The sequence below is a fragment of the Oncorhynchus clarkii genome, chromosome 4 (genome assembly GCF_045791955.1).
Source record: "Oncorhynchus clarkii lewisi isolate Uvic-CL-2024 chromosome 4, UVic_Ocla_1.0, whole genome shotgun sequence".
Taxonomy (NCBI): Eukaryota; Metazoa; Chordata; class Actinopteri; order Salmoniformes; family Salmonidae; genus Oncorhynchus; species Oncorhynchus clarkii.
In genome coordinates, this window is record NC_092150.1 from 79,101,131 (window position 1) to 79,128,272 (window position 27,142).

At 45.0% G+C, this 27,142-nt stretch overlaps 1 protein-coding gene across 14 annotated transcripts in view; it reads left to right on the plus strand.

Moving 5' to 3' along the window:
- LOC139407325 (serine/threonine-protein kinase MRCK alpha-like) overlaps positions 1–27,142 on the plus strand; it is a 126,288-nt gene that overhangs the window by 87,135 nt on the left and 12,011 nt on the right. For 4 of the 14 annotated variants that reach the window (XM_071151021.1, XM_071151013.1, XM_071151019.1 and 1 more), the window contains 22 exons: positions 1,732–1,856; positions 3,778–3,883; positions 5,356–5,507; positions 5,743–5,834; positions 6,038–6,114; positions 11,452–11,490; positions 13,937–14,047; positions 14,146–14,223; positions 14,451–14,556; positions 14,815–14,951; positions 15,279–15,418; positions 15,545–15,626; positions 15,807–16,026; positions 16,255–16,317; positions 16,711–16,964; positions 17,182–17,521; positions 19,752–19,849; positions 19,949–20,033; positions 20,209–20,332; positions 24,761–24,878; positions 26,135–26,255; positions 26,544–26,704. In XM_071151021.1, coding sequence (XP_071007122.1) covers positions 1,732–1,856; positions 3,778–3,883; positions 5,356–5,507; positions 5,743–5,834; positions 6,038–6,114; positions 11,452–11,490; positions 13,937–14,047; positions 14,146–14,223; positions 14,451–14,556; positions 14,815–14,951; positions 15,279–15,418; positions 15,545–15,626; positions 15,807–16,026; positions 16,255–16,317; positions 16,711–16,964; positions 17,182–17,521; positions 19,752–19,849; positions 19,949–20,033; positions 20,209–20,332; positions 24,761–24,878; positions 26,135–26,255; positions 26,544–26,704 — 2,829 coding nt within the window. The remainder of the gene's footprint in view (positions 1–1,731; positions 1,857–3,777; positions 3,884–5,355; positions 5,508–5,742; positions 5,835–6,037; positions 6,115–11,451; positions 11,491–13,936; positions 14,048–14,145; positions 14,224–14,450; positions 14,557–14,814; positions 14,952–15,278; positions 15,419–15,544; positions 15,627–15,806; positions 16,027–16,254; positions 16,318–16,710; positions 16,965–17,181; positions 17,522–19,751; positions 19,850–19,948; positions 20,034–20,208; positions 20,333–24,760; positions 24,879–26,134; positions 26,256–26,543; positions 26,705–27,142) is intronic. The other 10 variants (XM_071151011.1, XM_071151016.1, XM_071151025.1 and 7 more) reach the window with 6 other exon arrangements.

Below are 27,142 nucleotides of genomic sequence, written 5' to 3' on the forward strand. Positions count from 1 at the left end.
AGTGAGAACAACATTCCCCAAGCCTTCCTGAACACAACCTGCCAGATAGGGGTAGTGAGAACAACATTCCCCAAGCCTTCCTGAACACAACCTGCCAGAGAGGGGTAGTGAGAACAACATTCCCCAAGCCGTCCTGAACACAACCTGCCAGGGAGGGTAGTGAGAACAACATTCCCCAAGCCTTCCTGAACACAACCTGCCAGGGAGGGGTAGTGAGAACAACATTCCCCAAGCCTTCCTGAACACAACCTGCCAGGGAGGGTATGCAGACAAATTGGCCCATAAGGGTCTGTTCAAAAGTAGTGCACTATATAGGGAATGGGGTGCCATTTGGGACACCATTTGATTGTGTTGTTTCACATACAGTACCTTCATACTGAAAGCCAGGATACAAGGATCAGATGATTTTTGGTGGTTGTATATCCTTCTAAAGGTAGCTGTTTCCATTTGGAGAGATGGAATCTTACCTTGCAAATATTATGTTTAGCCTGTTTAAATTATCCTTCAAACTGTTTTACAACCAACAACTATCTTGCCACTTATCTGATAGTAGCAATATGAACCGGAATGAATTTTCTACTGTCAAACCATTACAGGAAAACACACTCCCTTTGCAACTGTCAAGGAGCGTACCTCTCCCCCTCCCTCTCTCGCTCCCTTTGCCCTCCCCTCCTCCCCCAGTCTTCCTCTTCCTTACCTTGTCATCAATCTATCTATCTATCAAATGTATTTTATAAAGCCCTTTCAGCAGTTGTCACAAAGTGCTTTTCAGATACCCAGCCTTAAACCCCAAAGACCAAGCAATGCAGAGGCAGAAGCACAGTGGCTAGGGAAAACTCCCTAGAAAGACAGGAACCTAGGAAGAATCCTAGAGGAACCAGGCTCTGAGGGGTGGCCAGTCCTCTTCTGGCTGTGCCAGGTGGAGATTATAAGAGTACATAGCCATTTAGGCCAGATTGTTCTTCAATATGTTCAAATATTCATAGATGACCAGCAGGGTCAAATAATAACCATAGTGGTTATAGAGGGACCTCAGGTATAAATGTCAGTTGGCTTTTCATAGCTGAGCATTCAGAGGTGGAGACAGCATTTCTGGGAGAGACATAATTAGTAGGTCCGGGACCAAGTAGCATGTCCAGTGAAACAAGTCAGTGTTCCATAACCACAGCAGATAGATTAGCGGCACTACTGGTTTGACTGGGGACAGGGACAGCCAGGTGTCGTCAGTACGGATAGTCTTGAGGCGTGATCCCAGGGCTCAGGTCCTCCGGGAAGGGAGACATGGAGGGGGAGGAGAACTTGATGGATCACTCAGGACACCAGATAGGACAGACTGACCTTAGCCCCTAGGCACATAGACTATTGCAGCATAAATACTGGAGGGGGGGGGGGGGGGGCCGCATTGGCACCATCCAAAGTTACCCCCTGGGCCAAACTACAATCAATCCTAAGACTTTCTGATGAGATGAGACTGACCATTCTATAATAGAGGAGCTCTATAAGATGCCCTTGAAACATCGCTGCAAATTACCACACTGTATAATATCTATGGCTCTGATTGGCTCTGTCCTCTCTCTTCTGTCCTCTCTCTTCTGTCCTCTCTCTTCTGTCCTCTCTCTTCTGTCTTCTCGACTCTGTCCTCTCTCTTCTGTCTTCTCGACTCTGTCCTCTCTCCTCTCTCTTCTGTCTTCTCGACTCTGTCCTCTCCTCTGTCCTCTCCTCTCCCTCTAGCTGACGCCTATGTTTGAGAAGCTGAGCATTAGCAACAGACAACTGGAGGAGGAGATGAGGGAACTGGCTGACAAGAAGGAGAGTGCTGCTCACTGGGAGGCCCAGATCACTGAGATTATCCAGTGGTGAGTGACAGAGACGTATACAGGACATACATTCACTCTCAAATACACGTCCGCGCATGCTTGCTTACACACACTCACTCACTCACTCACTCACTCACTCACTCACTCACTCACTCACTCACAAAGGACCCCAAATATTTCAAAGGTCATACAGATGATTTATTGGTCTTTACAATCTCTTCTCCATTCAGAGAAGCTGTCTACAACAGCTGATAGAGAGCGACAGAAAGAAAGAGAGAGAGGAGACCGAAAGCAATACCTAGCTACTGCCGCTTGGCTCTCTTGCCTGACAGGCAATTTGCACATATCACACATACATGCACACTGTACCAGTGAAGTGAAGCAGCGATGAGTGGTGCCCCCTCCCTGCCACTCCAGGCCACTGCAGTAGGAGAAACAGGAAGAGTGTGTCTCAGAGCTCCTTTATGGACCAATAGGAGGAGACCTAGTCAGTACAACTGAATGCATTCAACTGGAATGTGTCTTCCGCATTTAACTCAACCTGTTCAGGGGCAGAATCTGTTCAGTGGCAGAACAACAGATTTTTACCGTGTCCGCTCAGGGATTTGATCCAGCAACCTTTTGGTGACTGGGCCAACGCTCCGACCCGCCAGCCCAATAGGAGGCGCTTATATTTGACCTGTTTCACTGCAAGTACGAGTGAGAGGTGTGAAATGGAAATGTACGCACTCCCCCTGAGACTCTCTCTGAGAGTGGGGGTCATGGACAGGGATCTGAGACGCTCTCTGAGAGTGGGGGTCATGGACAGGGATCTGAGACTCTCTCTGAGAGTGGGGTCATGGACAGGGATCTGACACTCCCTCTGAGAGTGGGGTCATGGACAGGGATCTGACACTCCCTCTGAGACTCTCTCTGAGAGTGGGGTCATGGACAGGGATCTGACACTCCCTCTGAGAGTGGGGTCATGGAAAGGGATCTGAGACTCCCCCCGAGACTCCCCCTGAGACTCCCCCTGAGAGTGGGGTCATGGACAGGGATCTGACACTCCCTCTGAGAGTGGGGGTCATGGACAGGGATCTGACACTCCCTCTGAGAGTGGGGGTCATGGACTGGCCCAGGGATCTGACACTCCCTCTGAGAGTGGGGGTCATGGACAGGGATCTGACACACCCTCTGAGAGTGGGGGTCATGGACAGGGATCTGACACTCCCTCTGAGAGTGGGGGTCATGGACAGGGACTCATCCCGTCTGAATCTGCCCAGGGTCAGAACAACAGATTTTTCACCTTGTTGGCACGAGGATTCGAACTTGCAAGAATTCGGTTACTGGCCCAACTTTCTAACCGCAAGGCTACCTGCCGGACCACAGGGACCTCTAGTGGGGGAAATGTGTATGTACAGACCAGGGAGGATGTGACTGGGACTGGAGGAAGCCTATTCACAACCCTGCATGTATTTACACATAGAAGCTGTACTAAATGGCACCATATTGCCTATTCAGGTCACTACTTTTGACCAGAGTCCAAACCCATAGGGCTCTGTTCAAACACAGAGCACCATATAGGGAATAGGGTGCCATTTGGTACATGTCCTTAGAATAATACTCATTAGGGTAATGGTGAGTTAATGGGACCTTAGCTGGCATGTAGTTTGTGTTAGGGAGGCCCAGTTAAAGTCAAAGGTTTGATGAGGATATATGTAACGTATACTGCAGATAGTTGTGAGGGCTGTTCATATACCGATAGCTGTATTTATTGACTGTGTGACAGGGTCAACCTGAGTTCATGTATAAGGTCTGGTACATGGAGTGATTAGTGTGATGCCTAGGGCTAACTATAGGGTGTGTGTTTCTGTGTGTGTGCGCGCCAAACAGGATTGTGAGTGTTTGCATAATGATGTGAGTGTATGTTATGGGAAGGTTTGTTTGTGCGTAATGTGGAGTGTGTGTGTGTGTGTTCCAGGGTGAGCGATGAGAAGGATACGCGAGGCTATCTTCAGGCTCTGGCCAGTAAGATGACTGAAGAACTGGAGGGACTGAGGAACACCAGCCTGGGAGCCAGGGCTACGGTGAGATGTGTACTTATATATACGTACACAGTGCCTTCATAAAGTATTCAGACCCTTGACTTTCTACATTTTGTTAGGTTACAGCCTAATTCTAAAAACATTAACTCCTCAATCTACACACAATACCCCATAATGACAAACAGGTTGGCACACCTGTATTTGGGGAGTTTCTCCCATTGTTTTCTGTAGATCCTTTCATGCTCTGACAAGTTGGTTGGGGAGTGTTGCTGGACAGCTCTTTTCACGTCTTCAGAGATGTTAGATTGGGTTCAACTCTAGGCTCTGGCTGAGCCAGTCAAGGACATTCAGAGACTTGTCATGAAGCCACTCCTGCGTTGTCTTGGCTGTGCGCTTACGGTCGTTGTCCTGTTGGAAGGTGAATCTTCGCCCCAGTCTGAGGTCCTGAGCCCACCGGAGCAGGTTTTCATCAATAATCTCTCTGTACTTTGCTCCGTTCATCTTTGCCTCGACCCTGCCACTGAAAAACATCCCCACAGCATGATGCTGCCCCCACCATGCTTCACCGACGGGATGGTGCCTGGTTTCCTACAGAGGTGACGCTTGGCATTCAGGCCAAAGATTTCAATCTTGGTGTCATCAGACCAGAGAATCTTGTTTCTCATGGTCTGAGTGTCTTTAGGTGCGTTTTTGGCAAACTCCATGTGTCTTTTACTGAGGAGTGGCTTACGTCTGGCCATTCTACCACAAAGGCCTGATTGGTGGAGGGCTGCAAAGATGGTTGTCCTTCTGGAAGGTTCTCCCATCTCTACAGAGTAACTCTAGGAGCTCTGTCAGAGGGACCTTTGGTTTCTTGGTCACCTCCCTGATCAAGGCCCTTCTCCTCCGATTGCTCAGTTTGGTCAGGCGGCTCTCGGAAGAGTCTTGGTAGTTCCAAACTTCTTCCATTTAAGAATTATTGAGGCCACTGTGTTTTTGGGGACCTTCAACCGTTACCCAGATCCTGTCTTTGAGCTCTACGTACATTTCCTTCGACCTCATGGCTTGCTTTTTGCTCTGACACACACTGTCAACTGAGGGATCTTATATAAAGCAGGTGTGTGCCTTTCCAAATCATGTCCAATCAATTGAATTTAACACAGGAGGACTCCATTCAAGATATAGAAACATCTCAAGATGATCAATGGAAACAGGATGTAACGGAGTTCAATTTCGAGTCTCATCGCAAAGGGTCTGAATGCTTACGTAAATAAGATATTTGTTTTTTTATTTTTAATACATTTGCAAACGGTATCATGTAGATTGATAAGGATTTTTTTTTTTAATAAGGCTGTAACGAAAAGGTCCAGGGGTCTGAATACTTTACGAATGCACTGTACACACACACACACACACACACACACACACACACACACACACACACACACACACACACACACACACACACCTCACATCTGCATTGAACTTTCCCTTCTTTCTTTACCTCTGTCTCGCACTCTCCCTTCCCCCTACAGCAGGACATGCCGTGGAAGGTGCGGAGGTTTGCTAAGCTGGACATGTCAGCCCGTCTGGAGCTGCAGTCTGCACTGGACGCTGAGATCAGAGCCAAACAGACCATCCAAGACGAACTGAACAAAGTCAAGGCCTCCAACATCTCCACTGAGTGGTACGTCCACTGCTGCTCTTACTTACTTACTTCTACTTTTAAGCTCTTACTTAGTCTAAGAACTACACTGAGAATACACTGAATCTTTACATGGGACGCCAGGCACAATAAAGTGCAGTACATTGCAATCTGTCAAAGTCTGAACCACCATTGCTCTGTTACACTTGCATGATCTGATTTGCATGATCTGACCTTGTTGACATTCTCTTGTTCCTCCATCCTCCTCTCTCCTCAGTAAACTGCAGGAGTCGGAGACTAAGAACCAGGACCTGCTGGCTGAGATGGAGAGGCTGAAGAAGGATACAGAGGAGTTCCGCCTGCGTAGGGGTGAGACTGGAACCATCACCTCTGACCTGTGTTACTCCTCTCCACCCCATGTTTTCTATTTGAGTGACAAACTTTTAGTTTTTCTATGGAATAACTGGACCAACTAAGAAATGGGAGAGCGGGAGCCGGGAGAGCGCCACATTTTCTCTGTGCTAAAGCCACTTCACCGTACAGCATGCTGATGTGATGGTTGTCTTCTGTAGGTGTGAAACACCAGGACTCCCAGAACTCTTTCCTGGCCTTCCTCAACGCCCCCACCTCAGCCCTGGACCAGTTCGATGTAAGTAACCTAAATCATCTGTTCTGAATTCCATTGTCTCTGATTCATTTAAATATTAGATTCATTCTTTAATCAACCTTTATTTTTTTGTGAGTGGCTGTTCCTTCCTTCACTTAAAAGGCAACATTGATTTTGTTCAGAACATTCATCTTCTTTTATTGATTTTGTTTCTTTCATTTGTATGAATATTTCACATCTTGTTTTTATTTGGTTCTCCATGCTTCCATGTTCTGCTATATCAGGACTCTTTCTCCTCATCCTCATCCTCTTTAATTGAGTTTTGGGAAGACGTAAGTTTCTGTTGGGCAACGTGTGTGTGTGGAGCCTTAGACTGTAGATAGACTATAAGCTAACTAGCTGCCTCGTAAAGAGTGGTGATGTCATTTGATCCAGTGTTTGTGTGAGTTCGTGACCCATACCCTTCTGTGTCCATCTGTGTGCGTGTCGGTGAGCATCGTTTGAGAAGGTGTGCAAGTGCACACTTCAGGAAAAGGGTGGATAATTGTGACGGAGCCATTGAGTGAGGGTTTGGGCTCTTTGGCTTTTAGCTAAGACTTAAAGTGGAACTGACACCGTGTCATATATGAAACAAACAGATATCATGTTATGTATCATATTAATATCAGTCAAAAAGATCAAATTCCCAGTTTATGCTACAAAACCAACTTTATAAGAGGTTTTAAAAGTAGGTTCTATTTGACTCAACATTTCATGACATGTCTGTTTCATGTAGAGTTTTTATTTTATTTATTTAACTGGAGAGTAAGGCATAGTTGGGAGAATATATGGATACAGTTTAATGCATGATCAATGTACTGTAATTCAATCCATTTCTTGGTAGTCCAACATATTGCTATCAGGTTGTACATCTCAGCTGGCCTGGTACATTATTTGCTGCCTCCAGCCATTCGGGATTCAGTTTTAATGACAGTATTTTTAACAAAAACTGACGGGTGTAACCAAGGCTGAGAAGGTTAATACAATGAAAGTAACAAGGGCAATGATCACAAGTCAGTCATAACGTGGCTAATAGGCTAGCTTATCTATTTATGTAGCATTTTATTTAGCAAGCTGAAAACATGCAGCCTTAACGTTAGCTAGCTTCTGGGAGGATGACGTGTCATTGGGTGAGTGACCGACTTTTCCCCTCATATCTTTGTCTCTGGCTACAGCTAGAGTTCTAGGTGTCATTTGGTTAGCTAGTAAGAAATGTGAATCACTTTGCTAGCTAGCTATTCTGAACTTGAATGATTGTTATCCACAGTTAGCATATCTCTTAGTTGTCAATCAAATGTATTTGGCATCGATCAAATGGGCAGGGAAGCAGGCAAGTTCCCATTCAATTATAACAAGTGGGTTGGGACTAGCATGCATTGGCAGGCAAGCTGCAGAAGGGCGAGCCAGCTACTCTTTCCCCATCGTTTATCAGTGCAATTCTGGTGGAAAAGTTAGAGGGTTAATCTACTATTCCCTCATTAGATTTGAGCTCATCTCGTTCTGGCTAACGTTAGTTGTTGATCTTGTTGTTGTTGATGTGCATAGGCAACTGAGGGAGAGCGAGCCAACCTTTTCATGGTTGTTTGACTGTAAAGTTCCCAAATGTAACAGAACTCCTGTGGTATTTATATATTTGCAGAAATCCATTCAGATGTAATGGCATGCTGTTACTACAGCATTTAAACACACAGTCAAAGTGAATGATGGCAGGCCCTTGTGACAAATGGCTCTGATTGGCTATTGCGCACCGGTCTGTGTAGACTCCGGTCCTGGACAGGTTTTATTTACTGCAGTGTCTATTGATTGTCAAAAAGCACAGCTGCTTTCCCCCTCTATATTGCTATAGAATTTTCACAAATACCTTACTCTGTCGTTCCCAAACATTCTATGAAGGTATGAACACTTAGATATGGTAATTTTCAAGTTGTCGCATGTCAGAGAAAACAGAAACAAACATTTTAATTAAATTATTCATACCCCTTGACTTATTCCACAATGTATTGAAAATTAAATACAGAGTCCATACTTTGTAGAAGTGATTACAGCTGTGAGTCTTTATGAGTAAGTCTCTGAGAGCTTTGCAAACCTGGATTGTATGTATTTGCACATTTATTATTTGGTTTATTCTTCAAGCTCTGTTGTTTGTTGATCATTGCTAGACAGCCATTTTCAAGTCTTGCCTTAGATTTTCAAGATTTAAGTCAAAACTGTAACTCAGCCACTCAGCAACATTGAATGTCATCTTGGTAAGCAACTCCAGTGTATATTTTAAATTATTTATTTTATTTCACCTTTATTTAACCAGGTAAGCTAGTTGAGAACAAGTTCTCATTTGCAACTGCGACCTGGCCAAGATAAAGCATGGCAGTTCGACACACACAACAACACAGAGTTACACATGGAATAAACAAAACATAGTCAATAATACAGTAGAAAAAAGGGATAAAAAGTATATCTGGCCTTGTGTTTTAGGTTATTGTCCTGCTGAAAGGTGAATTTGTCTTTCAGTGTCTGTTGGAAAGCAGACTGAAACAGGTTTTCTCTAGGATTTTGCCTGTGCTTATAGCTGTTTTCCATTTCTATATATCCACCCCAAAAACGATCTTGCCAATGGCAGGCATACCCATAGAATGATGCGGCCAACACCAGCTTGAAAACATGAAGAGTGATACTCAGTGATGAGTTGTCGGATTTGTCCCAGACATAACATTTTGTATTCAGGACAAGAAGTTAATTTCTTTACCACATTTGTTATGCAGTATTACTTCAGTGCCTTGTTGCAAACAGGATGCATGTTTTGGAATATTTTTATTCTGTACAGGCTAGTATTATGGAGTAACTACAACATTGTTCATCCGTCTTTAGTTTTCTCATATCACAACCATTAAACTGTATCCGCTTTAAAATCACCATTAGCCTCATGTTAAAATCCCTGAGTGTGTTGATACACCATCCAAAGCCTAATTAATTAACTTCACCATGCTCAAAGGGATATTCAGCGTCTGCTTTTTTCAATTGTATCTTTATGTCTACCTACTTTGCAAGGCATTGCAGGCTTTGTGGTTGAATCTGTGCTTGAAATTCACTACTCGATTGAGGGACCTTCGAGATAATTGTACTGTATGTGTGGTGTACAGAGATTAATTCATTCAAAACGCATGTTAAACATTATTAGGGTTGCACATTTTGGGGAATATAGGTGGAAACTTTCCGTGGGAATTAACGGGGATATATTTACCATATCATATGGAGACAGAAACATAAACCTTTTACCTCATCAAATCAAACTTGCTATGTCACATGCGCCAAATACAACAGGTGAAATGCTTAGTGAAATGCTGATTTACAAGCCCTTAACCAACAATGCAGTTTTAAGAAAATACCAAAAAGAAAAGTAAGATATAAGAAAAACAAATAATTAAAGAGCAGCAGTAAATAACAATAGCAGGGTTATACACAAGGGGTACCGGTACAGAGTCAATGTGTGGGGGCAGGGGGGGTACAAATAGTCTGGGTAGCCATTTGATTAGCTGTTCAGGAGTCTTGTGGCTTGGGGGTAGAAGCTGTTTAGAAGTCTCTTGGACCTAGACTTGGTGCTCCGGTACTGATTGCCGTGCGGTAGCAGAGAGAACGGTCTATGACTATGGTGGCTGGAGTCTTTGACAATTTTTAGGGCCTTCCTTTGACACCGCCTGGTATAGAGGTCCTGGATGGCAGGAAGCTTGGCCCCAGTGATGTACTGGGCCGTACGCATTACTCTCTGTAGTGCCTTGCGGTCGGAGGCCGAGCAGTTGCCATACCAGGCAGTGATGCAACCCGTCAGGATGCTCTCGATGGTGCAGCTGAGGACCCATGCCACATCTTTTCAGTCTCCTGTGTGGGAATAGGTTTTGTCGTGCCCCCTTCACGACTGTGTTAGTGTGCTTGGACCATGTTGGTTTGTTGGTGATGTGGATTCCAAGGAACTTGAAGCTCTCAACCTGCTCCACTACAGCTCCGTCCATGAGAATGGGGGCGAGTGTAAACTGAGTGTAAAACATGGTCATCGTGGATGTTCAATTATATTCCTCTTACTATAAAATAATGGCATGGTACTTATAAGCATCTCTTGTCAGCTAAACGAACAAGCCAATAGCCTATGGCATGGAACATAGCCAGATAACATACAGTAGGCCAACTCATTCTGTTCTTCTGAAATACATTTTCTTCATATCATAATGTTTCTTTAGACCTGTCTGAAATAAATAATGGATTTATTATGATTGTGTTTATTTAACTGATTTATTATACTTTTTTTACATGTAGATGTTCCAAAGGCGTTATCAGCGGCTTGTACTCCGCTTCCTTGGAGGCCTGGAGATACTAAACATGTTTATGATAATTAACTGTCAATTACCGTGACACCGCCTGCCTTTTGCATAACCGCCACAGCCCTAATTGTGTGTACATTTTGAATTCAAGCTGTAACTCAACAAAATGTGTAAAAAGTAATGGGGTGTGAATACTTTCTGAAGGAAATGTATATGAACAGCTTTTAGTAAGATTTCATGTTGCTAAAACGCTGTCAATTCGACTTTAAAATAATTTTGTAGACTGAGGATTCCTTGTATTGTATTTATTAAGGATCCCCATTAGTTCCTGCTAAGACAGCAGCTACTCTTCCTGGGGTCCAGCAGAAATGATGGCAGTAATATAGTTTCTAATACAAAACATTTTCTCATTAAAATACATTTTACAACAGATTTCACAATTCATTAAATGTGTGCCCTTCGGCCACTACTCTACTACAACACACATTCCAGGTGTACATGTGTATAGTGTGTTTGTACCTTTGTGTGTGACTCTTCACAGTCCTCGCTGTTCCATAAGGTGTATTTTTCTTTGTATTTTGTTATATCTGATTCTACTGCTTGGGTCAGTTACTTGATGTTACTAGAGTTCCATGTAGACATTCACTCTACGGACATTCTTTAAAGTCATCCATGGCTACTTGACTTTGAGTCCAGACACTACAGAACATACCTCTGTTTAATACCCTGTAGTGAGCTTCCCTTTCACACGGTAGTACCATCACGAGTTCCCAGATTTAGACCTAGAGTCTACGTCCCAAAACAGCACCCTATTCCCCACAGTGCACTGGGGCTCTGGTGAAAAATCGCGCACTGTGTAGGCAAATGTTTTGGGATGTTGCCAGAGATTTCCCTACCCAGTCCTTCAGTGCCATGTGGACATCTTCAACAAATAGATAGATAGGACACAAAAAAGGAATGTAGCCTATTTAATGTTTACATCTCTCCATTTCTCCATCCCTCTCTCTGTCCCTCTCTCCCCCCACTGAAGCGCTCTCCATCAGTTGGGCCAACTAGCAAAGGCAGACGTGTAAGCTAAGCAGCAGCTCTGTGCTTGTTATTTTGTCTGTGCCCAATCATCCTCTGAATCTCAATCCGGTCTTTTGCATGAATGGGAATACATTGTCTGTGTTGTGTTGATTGTGTGCTTGGGGAAAAAGCAACCTTGGACTTTCAAATAAGTTATATCAAATGCTTCCTTGTAAGGAGCCTGTTACTGCAATGGCCTGCACTGTAGGCCTCCAATTAGATACACTAGCCTAGCCTATATGTTGTTGTCCTCCAAGATTTCCCCAAACCAAAAGCATGGTGTATGGTGGTGCTGTTCTCTCGTGGTACGGTCAGCATGGTCAATAGATTATGTGTAGCGCTCTTGTCATGTGCATGGTTCATGGGTTTGTGGTCCAACCTCTAGGCTTCCTAATGACCAATGGGGTGGTCAGTCCTATATGTACTATCACAATCCCCATTTACCTTTTTAATACTGTGCATCTACCTGGTTCAATGGATTTCTTGCTTTTCCCTCTAAGCATGGATGGTGCTTTTTGGTCCCTCTTGGTTTCCTTACTTTCTACCAGCTCCCGAACACCATGGCTGCATTCCAAACACTTAACAGACACACCCTCTCCCCTCAGCCCTCAAATTAAGTGGACACTTCTGATTACGTATCATGACGTCTGATGAGTTTACAGGGAGGAAGGATTTCATTTTAAATGGACCACCCTTGCCCGGAAATTCATCACTCGTTCGTCCCCCGACAGTAGCTTGTGGGTGCTTTATATGCGCTACAGTCAATTGAGGGCATGTCTACTTATATTAAATATGTAATTATTAATATACGCCTACTGTACAATAGCTATCACGTTAATTAGCTAACTAACGTTAGCCTGCCTAGCTGGAACAGAAGGAAAATGTTTTATTTCTACCATTTCCAAAAGATAACCAAACAAAAACATCATTACTTTTACGAGAAGTGTTTCTGCAATAGTAGCACAATTTCTAACTTTGTTTTTACTTACACTTGTATGTTGAATCCATATTGACGTTGGGGTTTTATGTTTTGGCTTTTCTTAGCGGATGTACAATCGTCTCAAATTGAATTATGGGGCCCCGAAGTGAACATAATTGTACACTTGCAAACTAGAGGTCGACCGATTAGGATTTTTCAATACCGATACCGATTATTGGAGGACCATAAAAGCCGATTTTGTATTTTTTTACATTTATTTGTAATAATGACAATTACAACAATACTGAATTAACACTTATTTTAACTTAATATAATACATCAATAAAATCAATTTAGCCTCAAGTAAATAATGAAATGTTCAATTTGGTTTAAATAATGCAAAAACAAAGTGTTGGAGAAGAAAGTAAAAGTGCAATATGCGCTATGTAAGAAAGCTAATGTTTCAGTTCCTTGCTCAGAACATGAGAACATATGAAAGCTGGTGGTTCCTTTTAACATGAATCTTCAATATTCCCAGGTAAGAAGTTTTAGGTTGTAGTTATTATAGGAATTATAGGACTATTTCCCTCTAAACCATTTGTATTTCATTAACCTTTGACTATTGGATGTTCTTATAGGCACTTTAGTATTGCCAGTGTAACAGTATAGCTTCCTTCCCTCTCCTCGCTCCTCCCTGGGCTCGAACCAGCAACACATCGACAATTAGCGCGCGCTAACTAGCTAGCCATTTCACTTCGGTTACACGAGCCTCATCTCGGGAGTTGATATGCTTGAAGTCATAAACAGCGCAATGCTTGACGCACAATGAAGAGCTGCTGGCAAAACGCACGAAAGTGCAGTTTGAATGAATGTTTACGCGCCTGCTTCTGCCTACCACCGCTCCGTCAGATACTTGTATGCTCAGTCAGATTATATGCAGGACGCAGGACACGCTAGATAATATCTAGTAATATCATCAACCATGTGTAGTTAACTAGTGATTATGATTGATTGTTTTTTATAAGATAAGTTTAATGCTAGCTAGCAACTTACCTTGGCTTACTGCATTCGCGTAACTCCTTGTGGAGTGTAACGAGAGAGAGGCAGGTCGTTATTGCGTTGGGCTAGTTAAGGTTGCAAGATTGGATCCCCCGAGCTGACAAGGTGAAAATCTGTCGTTCTGCCCCTGAACAAGGCAGTTAACCCACTGTTCCTAGGCACCCAAAAATACCGATTTACGATTGTTATGAAAACTTGAAATCGGCCCTAATTAGTCGGCCATTCCGAATAATCGGTCGACCTCTATTGCAAACTCCATTAAAAACGAGGGCTGAGTGGCTTATGTTGCAAACTTCCCTTGCTTGGCTAATCATTTGGACCGACGATAAATATGGCCGCGGGGATTTCCCCCAAGGGCTTAAGGCGAGAGGGTAAGTGAAGGAGGGTGTGTCTGAGTTTGAAACGCAGCCCATGTCTTCCATGTCCTGTAACTCCTTTTATTCTTTCTTTCTACCTCTCTTTTCTCCAGGTGGACTCTGTGGATAACTTCACTCCCTCCAACACCCCATCCAGGGACGAGGACTCCAAAACGTCTCGCTCACGATCGCCCTCCATGGCCAGCGACGTGGAGCCCATTGAGGTGAACGCTGACCTCTGAATTTTGACCACTACGCTGGTTTATAGCGTAGGTATATATTTTGCTGTACTCAAATCTCTCTCTCTTCTCCCACACTCCAGTTGATAGACCCACGAACAGTCCAGACCCCCACCATGCGACCAGGAGGCTATGGTAGTATCGGCCGCTCATCACCCAAGGTAAGACCTGACATCCTCCTTGTTCTACTGTTTTAACCACAGTCAATACATTGTAATGTCAATCCCATGGACCTGACAAAGACCAAGCTAAGATTAATATGCTTACCTTTTCTGTACTTAAATAAAATGTCCCTTTAGTGTGTGTGTGTGTGGGTGTGTGCGCACAACCTTTCTGTATTTGTCCTATGTGTTTTGACCGGCTGTCTGTTCTCCTCTGTCACCTGCAGCCCAAAGCCCACCAGTTTGTGGTGAAGTCCTTCAGTGCTCCCACCAAGTGTAACCAGTGCACCTCTTTGATGGTGGGACTCATTCGCCAGGGCTGCACCTGTGAAGGTAGAACAGGGGAGAAGGGGAGTGATAAACGTGGGGAGGAGGAGGAGAAGAGAGCGAGGAAGACAGATGGGAGAATGAGGAGAGAGGGGAATAAAGGGAGGAAGACTGGGATTTGAGAAAAGGGAGTGAAGGAAAAGCTAGGATGGAAGCAGGAAGAGTGAAGTGGGACTAGACCGAGGTGGCAGTACATTCTCTTTTAATGCTTGATGTGGCTACACATGGATAAAACCCCTCCTTCTCTCCTGTCTGGTCCTGTAGTGTGTAACTTCTCGTGCCACGTGACGTGTGCTGACAAGGCTCCAGCGGTGTGCCCCGTGCCACACGACCAGACCAGGGGGCCGCTGGGCATCGACCCTCAGAGGGGCATTGGCACCGCCTACGAAGGACACGTCAGAGTACGTAACACACAGAAGATTGTATTTGTTTATGCACTCTTTCAAAACCTTTTGGTTGAAATTTCCTGCTGGAGTAGCTCCCTACATGTGAATTAAAGTGGACCTTTAAAAACGTCTATCTTACCTTGTATGTATAGCCTCTCTATCAGGGGCTGACCTGTGTGTGTTTTTGAGGTTTGCCTGTTAACGGTGTGTGTGTATAATAAAATATGTCTGTCTGTAGTACTGGGATGGGAAAAACCCTGCGCAACCAATAGCTCCCCCAAAAAAGGGGTTGGGTCTATGTGGGAGACTAAAGTGTTTGTCTGTCCCTGTGTGTGTTCCCAGGTGCCCAAGCCCACAGGGGTGAAGAAGGGTTGGCAGCGGGCGGTGGCCGTGGTGTGTGATTTCAAGCTCTTCCTGTACGAGCTGGGAGAGGGCAAGACCACAACGCCCAGTGTGGTCGTCAGTCAGGTCATAGACATGAGGTAAGGACTACAACCTGAGCGCTGTCTGAACTACAACTCCCATTGATGGGAGAGAGATGGCTGCTTATTAGTATTACCTCTGGGTTTAGTTCTTTAGTTCACTCTCTCTCCTTTTTTGTTTTCCAGGGATGAGGAGTTTTCAGTCAGCTCTGTTCTGGCGTCGGACGTCATTCATGCCAGTCGCAAGGACATCCCATGTATATTCAGGGTTAGCCTTTTATTCATGAATACATGCATTTATACATTCATACGTTTACTCCGTGATTACTCCCCCACCTTGTTCCACAGTCTTCAGATTTCTCAGATGTTAACAATACGTCTGCTTTTGTTTGGGAGGCCGTTCTGAAAGCTCTCCTATCTTAGTACCTCTGACCTCTTACCCCTCCAGGTGACGGCATCCCAGCTCTCCCCCTCCTCCAGTCACAAGCCTTCCATCCTGATCCTGGCCGACAGCGACCACGAGAGGAACAAGTGGGTGGGGCTTCTCAACGAGCTGCAGCGCATCCTCAAGAAGAACAAGCTGAAGGAGCGCTTCGTCTACGTGCCCAAAGAGGCCTACGACAGCACGCTGCCGCTCATCAAGACCACGCAGTCCGCCGCTATTATAGGTTGGTGGAGGACGCACACACAGCCTCTTTATTTTGGCCATGTAGTACTGAAGTCAATATATGGACATGAACAAAACTCTATCTGACTAGTTTGTAGTGTAGAGCCATTACATGTTGAGCTGCAGTCTCCCTCTGTCATTACCATGGTCCTAATGACTGCAGTACAGATGCACCTTTGGCCGTGCAGTAGACTCTGAATCAAATGTCCTCTTGTTGTTTTCTCTTCAGATCACGAGCGTGTTGCCCTGGGCAACGAGGAAGGCCTTTATGTCATCCATGTCACAAAAGATGGTAAGACTTTAGTACCCACCTGGAGATGGTAAGACTTTAGTACCCACCTGGAGATGGTAAGACTTTAGGACCCACCTGGAGATGGTGAGGCTTTAGGACCTACCTGGAGATGGGGAGACTTTAGGACCCTCCTGGAGATGGTGATGCACTTCACCCATTATGCAGTTGAATTCTCACCACGTTAGCTATCACAGTGAAGAAGTTTTTGACCACTCTCTCTGCCTGCTCTCTCCCTCTCCTCTTTCCCCTTCTCTCCCCCTTCCTGACTGTCTCCATCTCCTCTCCACCCTCCTCTTTTCCCCTTCTCTCCCCCCTCCTTTTTCCCCGTCCTCTTTCACTTCCTCTTCTCCTTCTCTCCTCTCTCCCCTCCTCTGACCTCTCCTGACCTAACAGAGATCATCCGTGTTGGGGACAATAAGAAGGTCCATCACATTGACCTGGTCCCCCAGGAGCAGCTCCTAGCGGTCATCTCCGGCCGTAACCGCCACGTCCGTCTCTTCCCCATGGCCGCGCTGGACGGACGGGAGATGGACTCCTACAAGCTGGCCGAGACCAAGGGCTGCACGGCGCTGGTGTCCGGCTCCGTCCGAAACAACTCCTTCACCTGTCTGTGTGTGGCCATGAAGAGACAGGTCATCTGTTACGAGGTGGGTGGTGTGTGCAGGAAGGATGGGGTTGGTGGGACTTTTACAAGCCGTTTTACTCTTTCGTGTGTTACAAATTATGTAATATAACTTTGCTCATAAAATATATTTTAAACCAATATATAGGCTCTATTTATGGGATTATGAAGGGTCGATTAAGCCTAAAAATATTAAAGAATTAACTCCCAAAATAACAACATGATGGTTCTATGTCTCCCAGGTGAACAAGAGCAAGGCACGTCACCGCCGACTGCAGGAGCTCCAAACCCCAGGTCCCGTCCAGTGGATGGGTCTCCTGAGCGAACGGCTGTGTGTGGGCTACCAGGCTGGCTTCACGCGCTACAGCATCCACGGGGACTGTGCCCCGGTCAGCCTGTTGCACCCCGAGGACCACACCCTAGCCTTCATATCCCAGCAGGCCCTGGACGCGCTTTGTGCCGTGGAGATCTCCTCCAAGGAACTACTGCTCTGCTTCTCAGCCATAGGGGTCTACGTGGACTCGCAGGGCCGCCGCTCGCGCCAGCAGGAGTTGATGTGGCCTGCCGTGCCCAACTCTGCCTGTGAGTTCTGCACAACTGTGTTAAAGCCCAATTCTGCCACTTTTCAACCTCATATTCACTATCCAGCACCATACCAGTGTCTTCATGTGTGAAACAGAGCGTTTTTCTGATCTGTGGTTAAAAAGAGAAGAAGAAAGGTCCTAAAAAATTGCTTCTCTGTGACATCACAGGGTAGGATTAAAATATTTATAAAAAAAACATTGATATTCAAAACCTGCAGTGAGTTTCTAGCTCAAGGGAAGGTATTGTCTTGCTCACCACGTCACTTCAGTGTTTAAAAATCACTTTGTAAAATGTTTCAAATTTTGATGATGTAATCGGGTAGAACTTTAACTATGTTGATACTGGGTTTGTGCTGGAGATAATCGATATGAGATTGAAAAGTGGTGGAGTTGCCCTTTAACCTTTTCATAAACCAAGTGTTTTATATAAGGTTTTATTTCTCCATTGTTTACAAACAACAGGAACAAAATCAAACGATGCATATTGCCTCTGAATATGTTGAAAACTATGGTGTGGATGTGATGGACTGTCAGTCCTTGCTTCTAGAGTGTCCGTGAATTTGTGAGGGGTTACATTTCCCTAGCTCCATCCCAAAGCACCCCGGGGTCTGCCGTTTTGCTGAAAAACCAATCCCAGAATGCACACTACCGTTCAAAAGTTTGGGGTCACTCAGAAATGAGAGCAGCACATTTTTTTGTCCCTTTAAAATAACGTCAAATTGATCAGAAATACAGTGTAGACATTGTTAACAATACAGGTGATTTTTAATGGAATATCTACATAGGCTTACAGAGGCCCATTATCAGCAACCATCACTCCTGTGTTCCAATGGCACATTGTGTTAGCTAATCCAAGTTTATCATTTTAAAAGGCTAATTGATCATTAGAAAACTGAAAACTGTTGTGCTGATTAAAGAAGCAATAAAACTGGGCTTCTTTAGACTAGTTGAGTATCTGGAGCATCAGCATTTGTGGGTTTGATTACAGGCTCAAAATGGCCAGAAACAAAATACTTTTCTTCTGAAACTCATCAGTCTATTCTTGTTCTGAGAAATGAAGGCTACTCCATGCGAAAAATTGCCAAGCAACTGAAGATCTCGTACAATGCTGTGTACTACTCCCGTCATAGAACAGCGCAAAGTGGCTCTAACCAGAATAGAAAGAGATGTGGGAGGCCCCAGTGCACACCTGAGCAAGAGGACAAGTACATTAGTGTCTAGTTTGAGAAAGGCGCCTCACAAGTCCTCAACTGGCAGCTTCATTAAATAGTACCCACAAAACACCAGTCTCAATGTCAACAGTGAAGAGGCGACTCCGAGATGCTGGCCTTCTAGGCAGAGTTACAAAGAAAAAGCCATATCTCAGACTGGCCAATAAAAATAAAAGATTAAGATGGGCAAAAGAACACAGACACTGGACAGAGGAAGATTGGATTTTTTTTTAATGGACAGATGAATTTAAGTTTGAGGTGTTCAGATCACAAAGAAGAACATTGGTGAGACGCAGAACAAATGAGAAGATGCTGGAGGGGTGCTCAACTCCCTCTGTCAAGCATGGTGGATGCAATGGGATGGTCTGGGGGTGCTTTGGTGGTGGCAAAGTGGGGGATTTCTACAGGGTAAAAGAGATCTTGAAGAAGGAAGGCTATCACTCCATTTTGCAATGCCGTGCCATACCCTGTGGATGGTGCTTAATTGGAGCCAATTTCCTCCTACAAAATGACCCAAAGCACAGCTCCAAAATATGCAATAACTATTTAAGGAAGAAGCAGTCAGCTGGTATTCTGTCTGTAATGGAGTAGCCAGCACAGTCACCGGATCTCAACCCTATTGAGCTGTTGTGGGAGCAGCTTGACCGTATGGTACGTAAGAAGTGCCTATCGAGCCAATCCAACTTGTGGGAGGTGTTTCAGGAAGCATGGGGTAAAATCTCTTCAGATTACCTCAACAAATTGACAACTAGAATGCCAAAGGTCTGCAAGGCTGTAATTGCTGTAAATGGAGGATTCTTTGACGAAAGCAAAGTTTGAAGGACACAATTATTATTTCAATTAAAAATCATTATTTATAACCTTTTCAACGTCTTTACTATATTTCCTATTCATTTTTTAACTCATTTCATGTATCTTTTCATGGAAAACAAGGACGTTTCTAAGTGACCCCAAACTTTTGAACGGTAGTGTAGCTTTAAGCCTGAAGCTGACGTTGGCCTTCTTTCTCCTCACCAGGTTACAACGCCCCCTACCTGTCAGTGTACAGTGAGAATGCTGTGGATGTTTTTGATGTCAACACCATGGAGTGGATTCAGACCATACCATTGAAGAAGGTGAGAGTATAGGACTGCAGATGTAGCGGAGGGCCGTTAGTCGAATTGGTGTGTGTGCATGGTAGGTTTAACCTTTGACCCCGTTGTATCTTCCTGAAGGTGCGACCTCTGAACCCGGATGGATCCCTGAACCTCCTGGGTCTTGAGACTGTGAGGCTCATCTACTTCAGAAACAAGACTGCAGGTCAGTGACACACAGGAAAGGCATCTAGACTGCAGGTCAGTTAGGAGAGGTACACATCTCAATGATTTATTCTGAGTGTAATTCTCATTCTAATGGTCGTATTCCACAATAGGATTGTCGTGATTTTTTGTTGTTGCTGTTGTTGATGACGTGGTCAATCTTGTTAATATTCCAGAGGGTGACGAGTTGGTGGTTCCTGAGACGTCAGACAACAGCAGGAAGCAGATGGTTCGCAGCATGAACAACAAGAGACACTTCTCCTTCAGAGTCCCTGAGGAGGAGAGGATGCAGCAGAGGAGGTACACTACATAGTACATACTACATAGTACACACTATGTACGGTGCATTCGGTAAGTATTCAGACATTTCAGACCCCCTTTTCCACATTTTGTTACATTATAGCCTTATTCTAAACTGGATTAAATAAACATTTTTCCTCATCATTCTACACACAATACCCCAAAATGACAAAGCAAAAACAGGTTAGTAGAAACTTTGGCACATTTACTGAAATAAAAAACAGAAATACCTTATTTACGTAAGTATTCAGACCCTTTTGATATGAGACTCAAAAGTGAGCTCAGGTGCATCCTGTTTCCATTGATCATCCTTGAGATGTTTCTACAACTCGAATGGAGACCACCTGTGGTAAATTCAATTGATTGGACATGATTTGGAAAGGCACACACCTGCTTTATATAAGATCCCTCAGTTGGCAGTGTGTGTCAGAGCAAAAAGCAAGCCATGAGGTCGAAGGAAATGTCCGTAGAGCCACAAGACGGGATTGTGTCAAGGCACAGATCTGGGGAAGGGTACCAAAAAATGTTTGCAGCAGTGAAGGTCCCCAAGAACACAGTGGCCATCATTCTTAAATGGAAGAACTTTGGAACCACCAAGACTCTTCCTAGAGCTGGCCGCATGGCCAACTGAGCAATCGGGGAGAAGGGCCTTAGTCAGGGAAGTGACCAAGAACCCGATGGTCACTCTGACAGAGCTCAATAGTTCCTCTGTGGAGATGAGACCCTTCCAGAAGGACAACCATCTCTGCAGCACTCCACCATTCAGGCCTTTATGGTAGACTGGCCAGATGGAAGCCACTCCTCAGTAAAAGGCACAACATTCTGCTTTATTGCCAAAAGGAACCAAACAGTTCCGGTGCAGACAGAGATGGCCGCCTCGCTTCGCGTTCCTAGGAAGCTATGCAGTATTTAGTTTTTTTTATGTGTTATTTCTTACATTGGTACCCCAGGTAATCTTAGGTTTTATTACATACAGTCGGGAGGAACTATTGGATATAAGATCAACATCAACTCACTAACATTACGACCAGGAATACGACTTTCCCGAAGCGGATCCTCTGTTGCCCACCACCCAGGACAATGGATCGGATCCCAGCCGGCGATCCCAGACAACGACGCTGTAGAAGGGGCAGACGGAGCGGTCTTCTGGTCAGGCTCCATAGATGGGCACATCGCGCACCGCTCCCGAGCATACTACTCGCCAATGTCCAGTCCCTTGACAACAAGGTAGACGAAATCCGTGCAAGGGTAGCCTTCCAGAGAGACATCAGAGACTGTAACGTTCTTTGTTTCACGGAAACATGGCTGACTCGAGACACGCTATCGGAGTCTATACAGCCAGCTGATTTCTTCACGCATCTCGCTGACAGAAACAAGCATCTTTCTGCTAAGAAGAAGGGCTGGGGTGTATGCCTTATGATTAACGAGACGTGGTGTGATCATAACAACGTACAGGAACTCAAGTCCTTCTGTTCACCTGACTTAGAATTCCTCACAATCAAATGCCGACCGCATTATCTACCTAGAGAATTCTCTTTGATTATAATCACAGCCGCATATATCCCCCCCAAGCAGACACATCGATTGCCCTGAACAAACTTCATTTGACTCGATGTAAACTGGAAACCACATATCCTGAGGCTGCATTTATTGTAGCTGGGGATTTTATCAAGGCTAATCTGAAAACAATGCTCCCTAAATTCTATCAGCATATCGATTGCGAAACCAGGGCTGGCAAAACCCTAGATCATTGTTATTCTTACTTCCGCGAAGCATATAGGGCCCTCCCTCCTTTCGGAAAAGCTGACCACGACTCCATTTTGTTGCTTCCAGCCTATAGACAGAAACTAAAACAGAAAGCTCCTGCGCTCAGGTCTGTTCAACGCTGGTCCCACCAATCGGATTCCACGCTTCAAGATTGCTTCGATCACGAGGACTGGAATATGTTCCGCATTGCGGCGAACAACAACATTGATGAATACGCTGATTCGGTGAGCGGGTTTATTAGCTCGTACCCACAGCGTCTATTAAAACATTCCCAAACCAGAATCCGTGGATTCATGGCAGCAATTCACTCAAAACTGAAAGCGCAAACCACTGCTTTTAATCAGGACAAGGTGACCAGAAACATGACCGAATACAAACAGTGTAGCTATTCCCTTCGCAAGGCAATCAAACAAGCTAAGCGTCACTATAGAGACAAAGTAGAGTCTCAATTCAACGACTCAGACACGAGAGGTATGTGACAGGGTCTACAGTCAATCACGGACTGTTAAAGGAAAACCAGCCCCATCGCGGACCAGGATGTCTTGCTCCCAGACAGACTAAACAACTTCTTTGCTCACTTTGAGGACAATACAGTGCCACTAACACGGCCCACTACCAAAACCTGCGGGCTCTCCTTCACTGCAGCCGACGTGAGCAAAACATTTAAACGTGTCAACCCTCGCAAGGCTGCAGGCCCAGACGGCATCCCCAGCCGCATCCTCAGAGCATGCGCAGACCAGCTGGCTGGTGTGTTTACGGACATATTCAATCAATCCTTATCCCAGTCTGCTGTTCCCACATGCTTCAAGACGGCCACCATTGCTCCTGTTCCCAAGAAAGCTAAGGTAACTGAGCTAAATGACTGCCGCCCCGTAGCACTCACTTCCGTCATCATGAAGTGCTTTGAGACACTAGTCAAGGACCATATCACCTCCACCCTACCTGACACCCTAGACCCACTGCAATGCGCTTACCGCCCCAATAGGTCCTCAACCTCAGGAGGCTGAAGAAATTTGGCTTGTTACCAAAAACACTCACAAACTTTTACAGATGCACAATCGAGAGCATCCTGTCGGGCTGTATCACTGCCTGGTACGGCACCTGCTCCGCCCATAACTGTAAGGCTCTCCAGAGGGTAGTGAGGTCTGCACGACGCATCACTGGGGGAAAACTACCTGCCCCCCAGGACACCTACACCACCTGATGTCACAGGAAGGCCAAAAAGATCATCAAGGACAACAACCACCCGAGCCACTGCCTATTCACCCCGCTATCATCCAGAAGGCGAGGTCAGTACAGGTGCATCAAAGCAGGGACCGAGAGACAGATGTTTTTCAGTCTCAAGGCCATCTGACTGTTTAACAGCTATCACTAACATTGAGTGGCTGCTGCCAACATACTGACTCATCTCCAGCCACTTTAATAATGGAAAAATTGATGTAATACATGTATTACTAGCCACTTTAAACAATGCCACTTCATATAATGTTTACATACCCTACATTACTCATCTCATATGTATATACTGTACTCGATACCATCTACTGCATCTTGCCTATGCCATTCTATACCATCACTCATTCATATATTTTTTTTATGTACATATTCTCATTCATTCCTTTACACTTGTGTGTGTATAAGGTAATTGTTGTGAAATTGTTAGGTTAGATTACTCGTTGGATATTACGGCATTGTCGGAAGCACAAGTATTTCGCTACACTCCCATTTAACATCTGCTAACCATGTGTATGTGACAAATGTAATTTGATTTAAAGACTCTCAGACCATGAGAAACAAAGATTATCTGGTCTGATGAAACCAAGATTGAACTCTTTGGCCTGAATGCCAAGCATCACATCTGGAGGAAACCTGACACCATCCCTACGGTGAAGCGTGGTGGCAGCATCATGCTGTGGGGATGTTTTTCAGTGGCAGGGACTGGGAGACTAGTCAGGATCGAGGGAAAGATGAACAAAGCAAAGTACAGAGAGATCCTTGATGAAAACCTGCTCCAGAGCTGGGGACCTCAGACTGGGGTGAAGGTTCACCTTCCAACAGGACAATGACCCTAAGCACACAGCCAAGACAATGTAGGAATGGCTTCGTGACAAGTCTCGGAATGTCCTTGAGTGGCCCAGCCAGAGCCTGAACTCGATCGAATATCTCTGGAGAGATCTGAAAATAGCTGTGCAGCAATGCTCCCCATCCAACATGACAGAGCTTGAGAGGATCTGCAGAGAGGAATGTGAGGAACTCCCCAAATACAGGTGTGAGCCATACCCAATAAGACTCAAGGCTGTGATCGCTGCCAAGGGTTGTTCAACGAAGTTCTGAGTAAAGGATCTGAATTTTTTTTTGTGTCTAAAAACCTGTTTTTGTTTTGTCATTATGGGGTATTGTGTGTAGATTGATGAGAGGGGGGAAAAACAATTTCATCCATTTTAGAATAAGACTGTAACAGAATGTGGAAAAAGTCAATGGGTCTGAATATTTTTTGAATGCACTATAGTAAACACTACATGGTACACACTGCACACTACATAGTAGACACTGCATAGTACACACTATAGATGCTTCTTATTCAGAGACGCAGAGAATGAGAGACGGCAGCAGAGGATGTACACTATTAAACCCTGATCTGTGTGTGTCCCCCTTGTGTAGGGAGATGCTGAGAGACCCAGAGATGAGGAACAAGCTGATCTCCAACCCCACCAACTTCAACCACGTGGCCCACATGGGACCTGGAGACGGCATCCAGATTCTCAAAGACCTGCCCATGGTAAGAACCCCAACAGTCCATATCAGTCTGCTTTAGTCTATACCAGATCCTCAGTAAAGACCTGCCCGTGGTAAGACAGACCACTACAGTCCATATTAGCCTGCTTTGTAAAGACCTGCCCGTGGTAAGACAGACCACTACAGTCCATATCAGTCTGCTTTGTAAAGACCTGCCCGTGGTAAGATAGACCACTACAGTCCATATCAGTCTGCTTTGTAAAGACCTGCCCGTGGTAAGACAGACCACTACAGTCCAGATCAGTCTGCCCGTGGTAAGACAGACCACTACAGTCCATATCAGTCTGCCCATGGTAAGACAGACCACTACAGTCCATATCAGTCTGCTTTGTAAAGACCTGCCCGTGGTAAGACAGACCACTACAGTCCATATCAGTCTGCCCGTGGTAAGACAGACCACTACAGTCCATATCAGTCTGCTTTGTAAAGACCTGCCCGTGGTAAGACAGACCACTACAGTCCATATCAGTCTGCTTTGTAAAGACCTGCCCGTGGTAAGACAGACCACTACAGTCCATATCAGTCTGCTTTGTAAAGACCTGCCCGTGGTAAGATAGACCACTACAGTCCATATCAGTCTGCTTTGTAAAGACCTGCCCGTGGTAAGACAGACCACTACAGTCCAGATCAGTCTGCCCGTGGTAAGACAGACCACTACAGTCCATATCAGTCTGCCCATGGTAAGACAGACCACTACAGTCCATATCAGTCTGCTTTGTAAAGACCTGCCCGTGGTAAGACAGACCACTACAGTCCATATCAGTCTGCCCGTGGTAAGACAGACCACTACAGTCCATATCAGTCTGCTTTGTAAAGACCTGCCCGTGGTAAGACAGACCACTACAGTCCATATCAGTCTGCTTTGTAAAGACCTGCCCGTGGTAAGACAGACCACTACAGTGTGTCCATAGATTTCTGCTCGGTATTTGTTCCTCTTTTATCTGTGTTTGTATGTTTGTTGTCGTTTGTGATTTAATGTCAGTATGTGTGTCATCATCTTTATATAAATTGTTGTATGTATACATATGTGTTCATATTTGTATCATTGTGAATGTGTGTATTCACACATTTTTCTGTCTTTGTGTTTTCATCTCCATAATCTATATATCTTCTGTGCTCATCTGTCTCTGTGCTCATCTGTCTGTCTCTGTCCCCGTCGGTCTCTGTCCTCATCCGTCCCCGTCGGTCTCTGTCCTCATCCGTCCCCGTCGGTCTCTGTCCTCTCCTGTCTTAATGCAGAACTTGCGTGTTCAGGAGAGTCGTGCTGCAGGCTTCAGTGGCTCCGTGTCCATCCCCTCCATCACTAAGAACAGAGCCGAGCCGGGACGGTCCATGAGCGCCAGCAGTGGACTGGGCATCCGTAAGTACCACACTACCAAACACACTAGGCTAGTAGGCTTGATAAAGAAATATTGTATAATAAAAAGGGGATTTAAAAAGCATTGTTATAAATCTAGGCCTGGGTAGTGAAATGGTGTGCTTGTTACTAATGAAACATGGAAAGTAGATTTAAATGCATTTGTATTGTATTGACTGATACAAATGATTCTCTTCCATTCCTACCTCCCCTTCTCCCCTTCTCTGTCCCTCTCTCTCTCCCCATTCCTCTCTTTCTTCCCCATCCCTTTTTATTTTTCTCTCTCTCCAGGTTCGTCCTCTCAGAACGGCAGTGCGTTGAGGAGAGAGCTCTCTGGAGGTAGCTACAGCTCTAAGCGCCAAACCATGACCTCTCCCTCCGAGAGCTCCTTGTCCTCCGGAGGGGGTATGGACGGCTGCAGCGACGCACCCCTCTCCCAATTCGACAGAGAGGTATGTGACCAGCCTAGTGTACTCCCTCCCTAGGGTGCCTGGGTGAAGTGCACTTGATTAAGGCTAATAAAACTAAACTACTAACAATTGGGTAGAATTGTGTTGAATCGGCTGAATGTCTCATATGATATACCATTAGGACTTGAACTTGTTCTGATCAGTCATATCTCGTAGTGTTCTGAGTTGTATTTTGGTTGTGATAGTTAAATGGATGGGTCTGAAACAACGTTTAATGAATCATTTGAACACAGTTGCTCTAAATATGACACGGATCACTCAGGTGAGAAATGGTGCCATATCAATACACAGAGAGTAAAAATACTCTAGCTGGTGACCAATGACGTGGAAGACCTATAATATAGAATATATCAAACATATACATATCAAAGTGTTCTCCATAACTCTGCCACCACCCAGCCTCCGTGTTCTCGTGCCTCT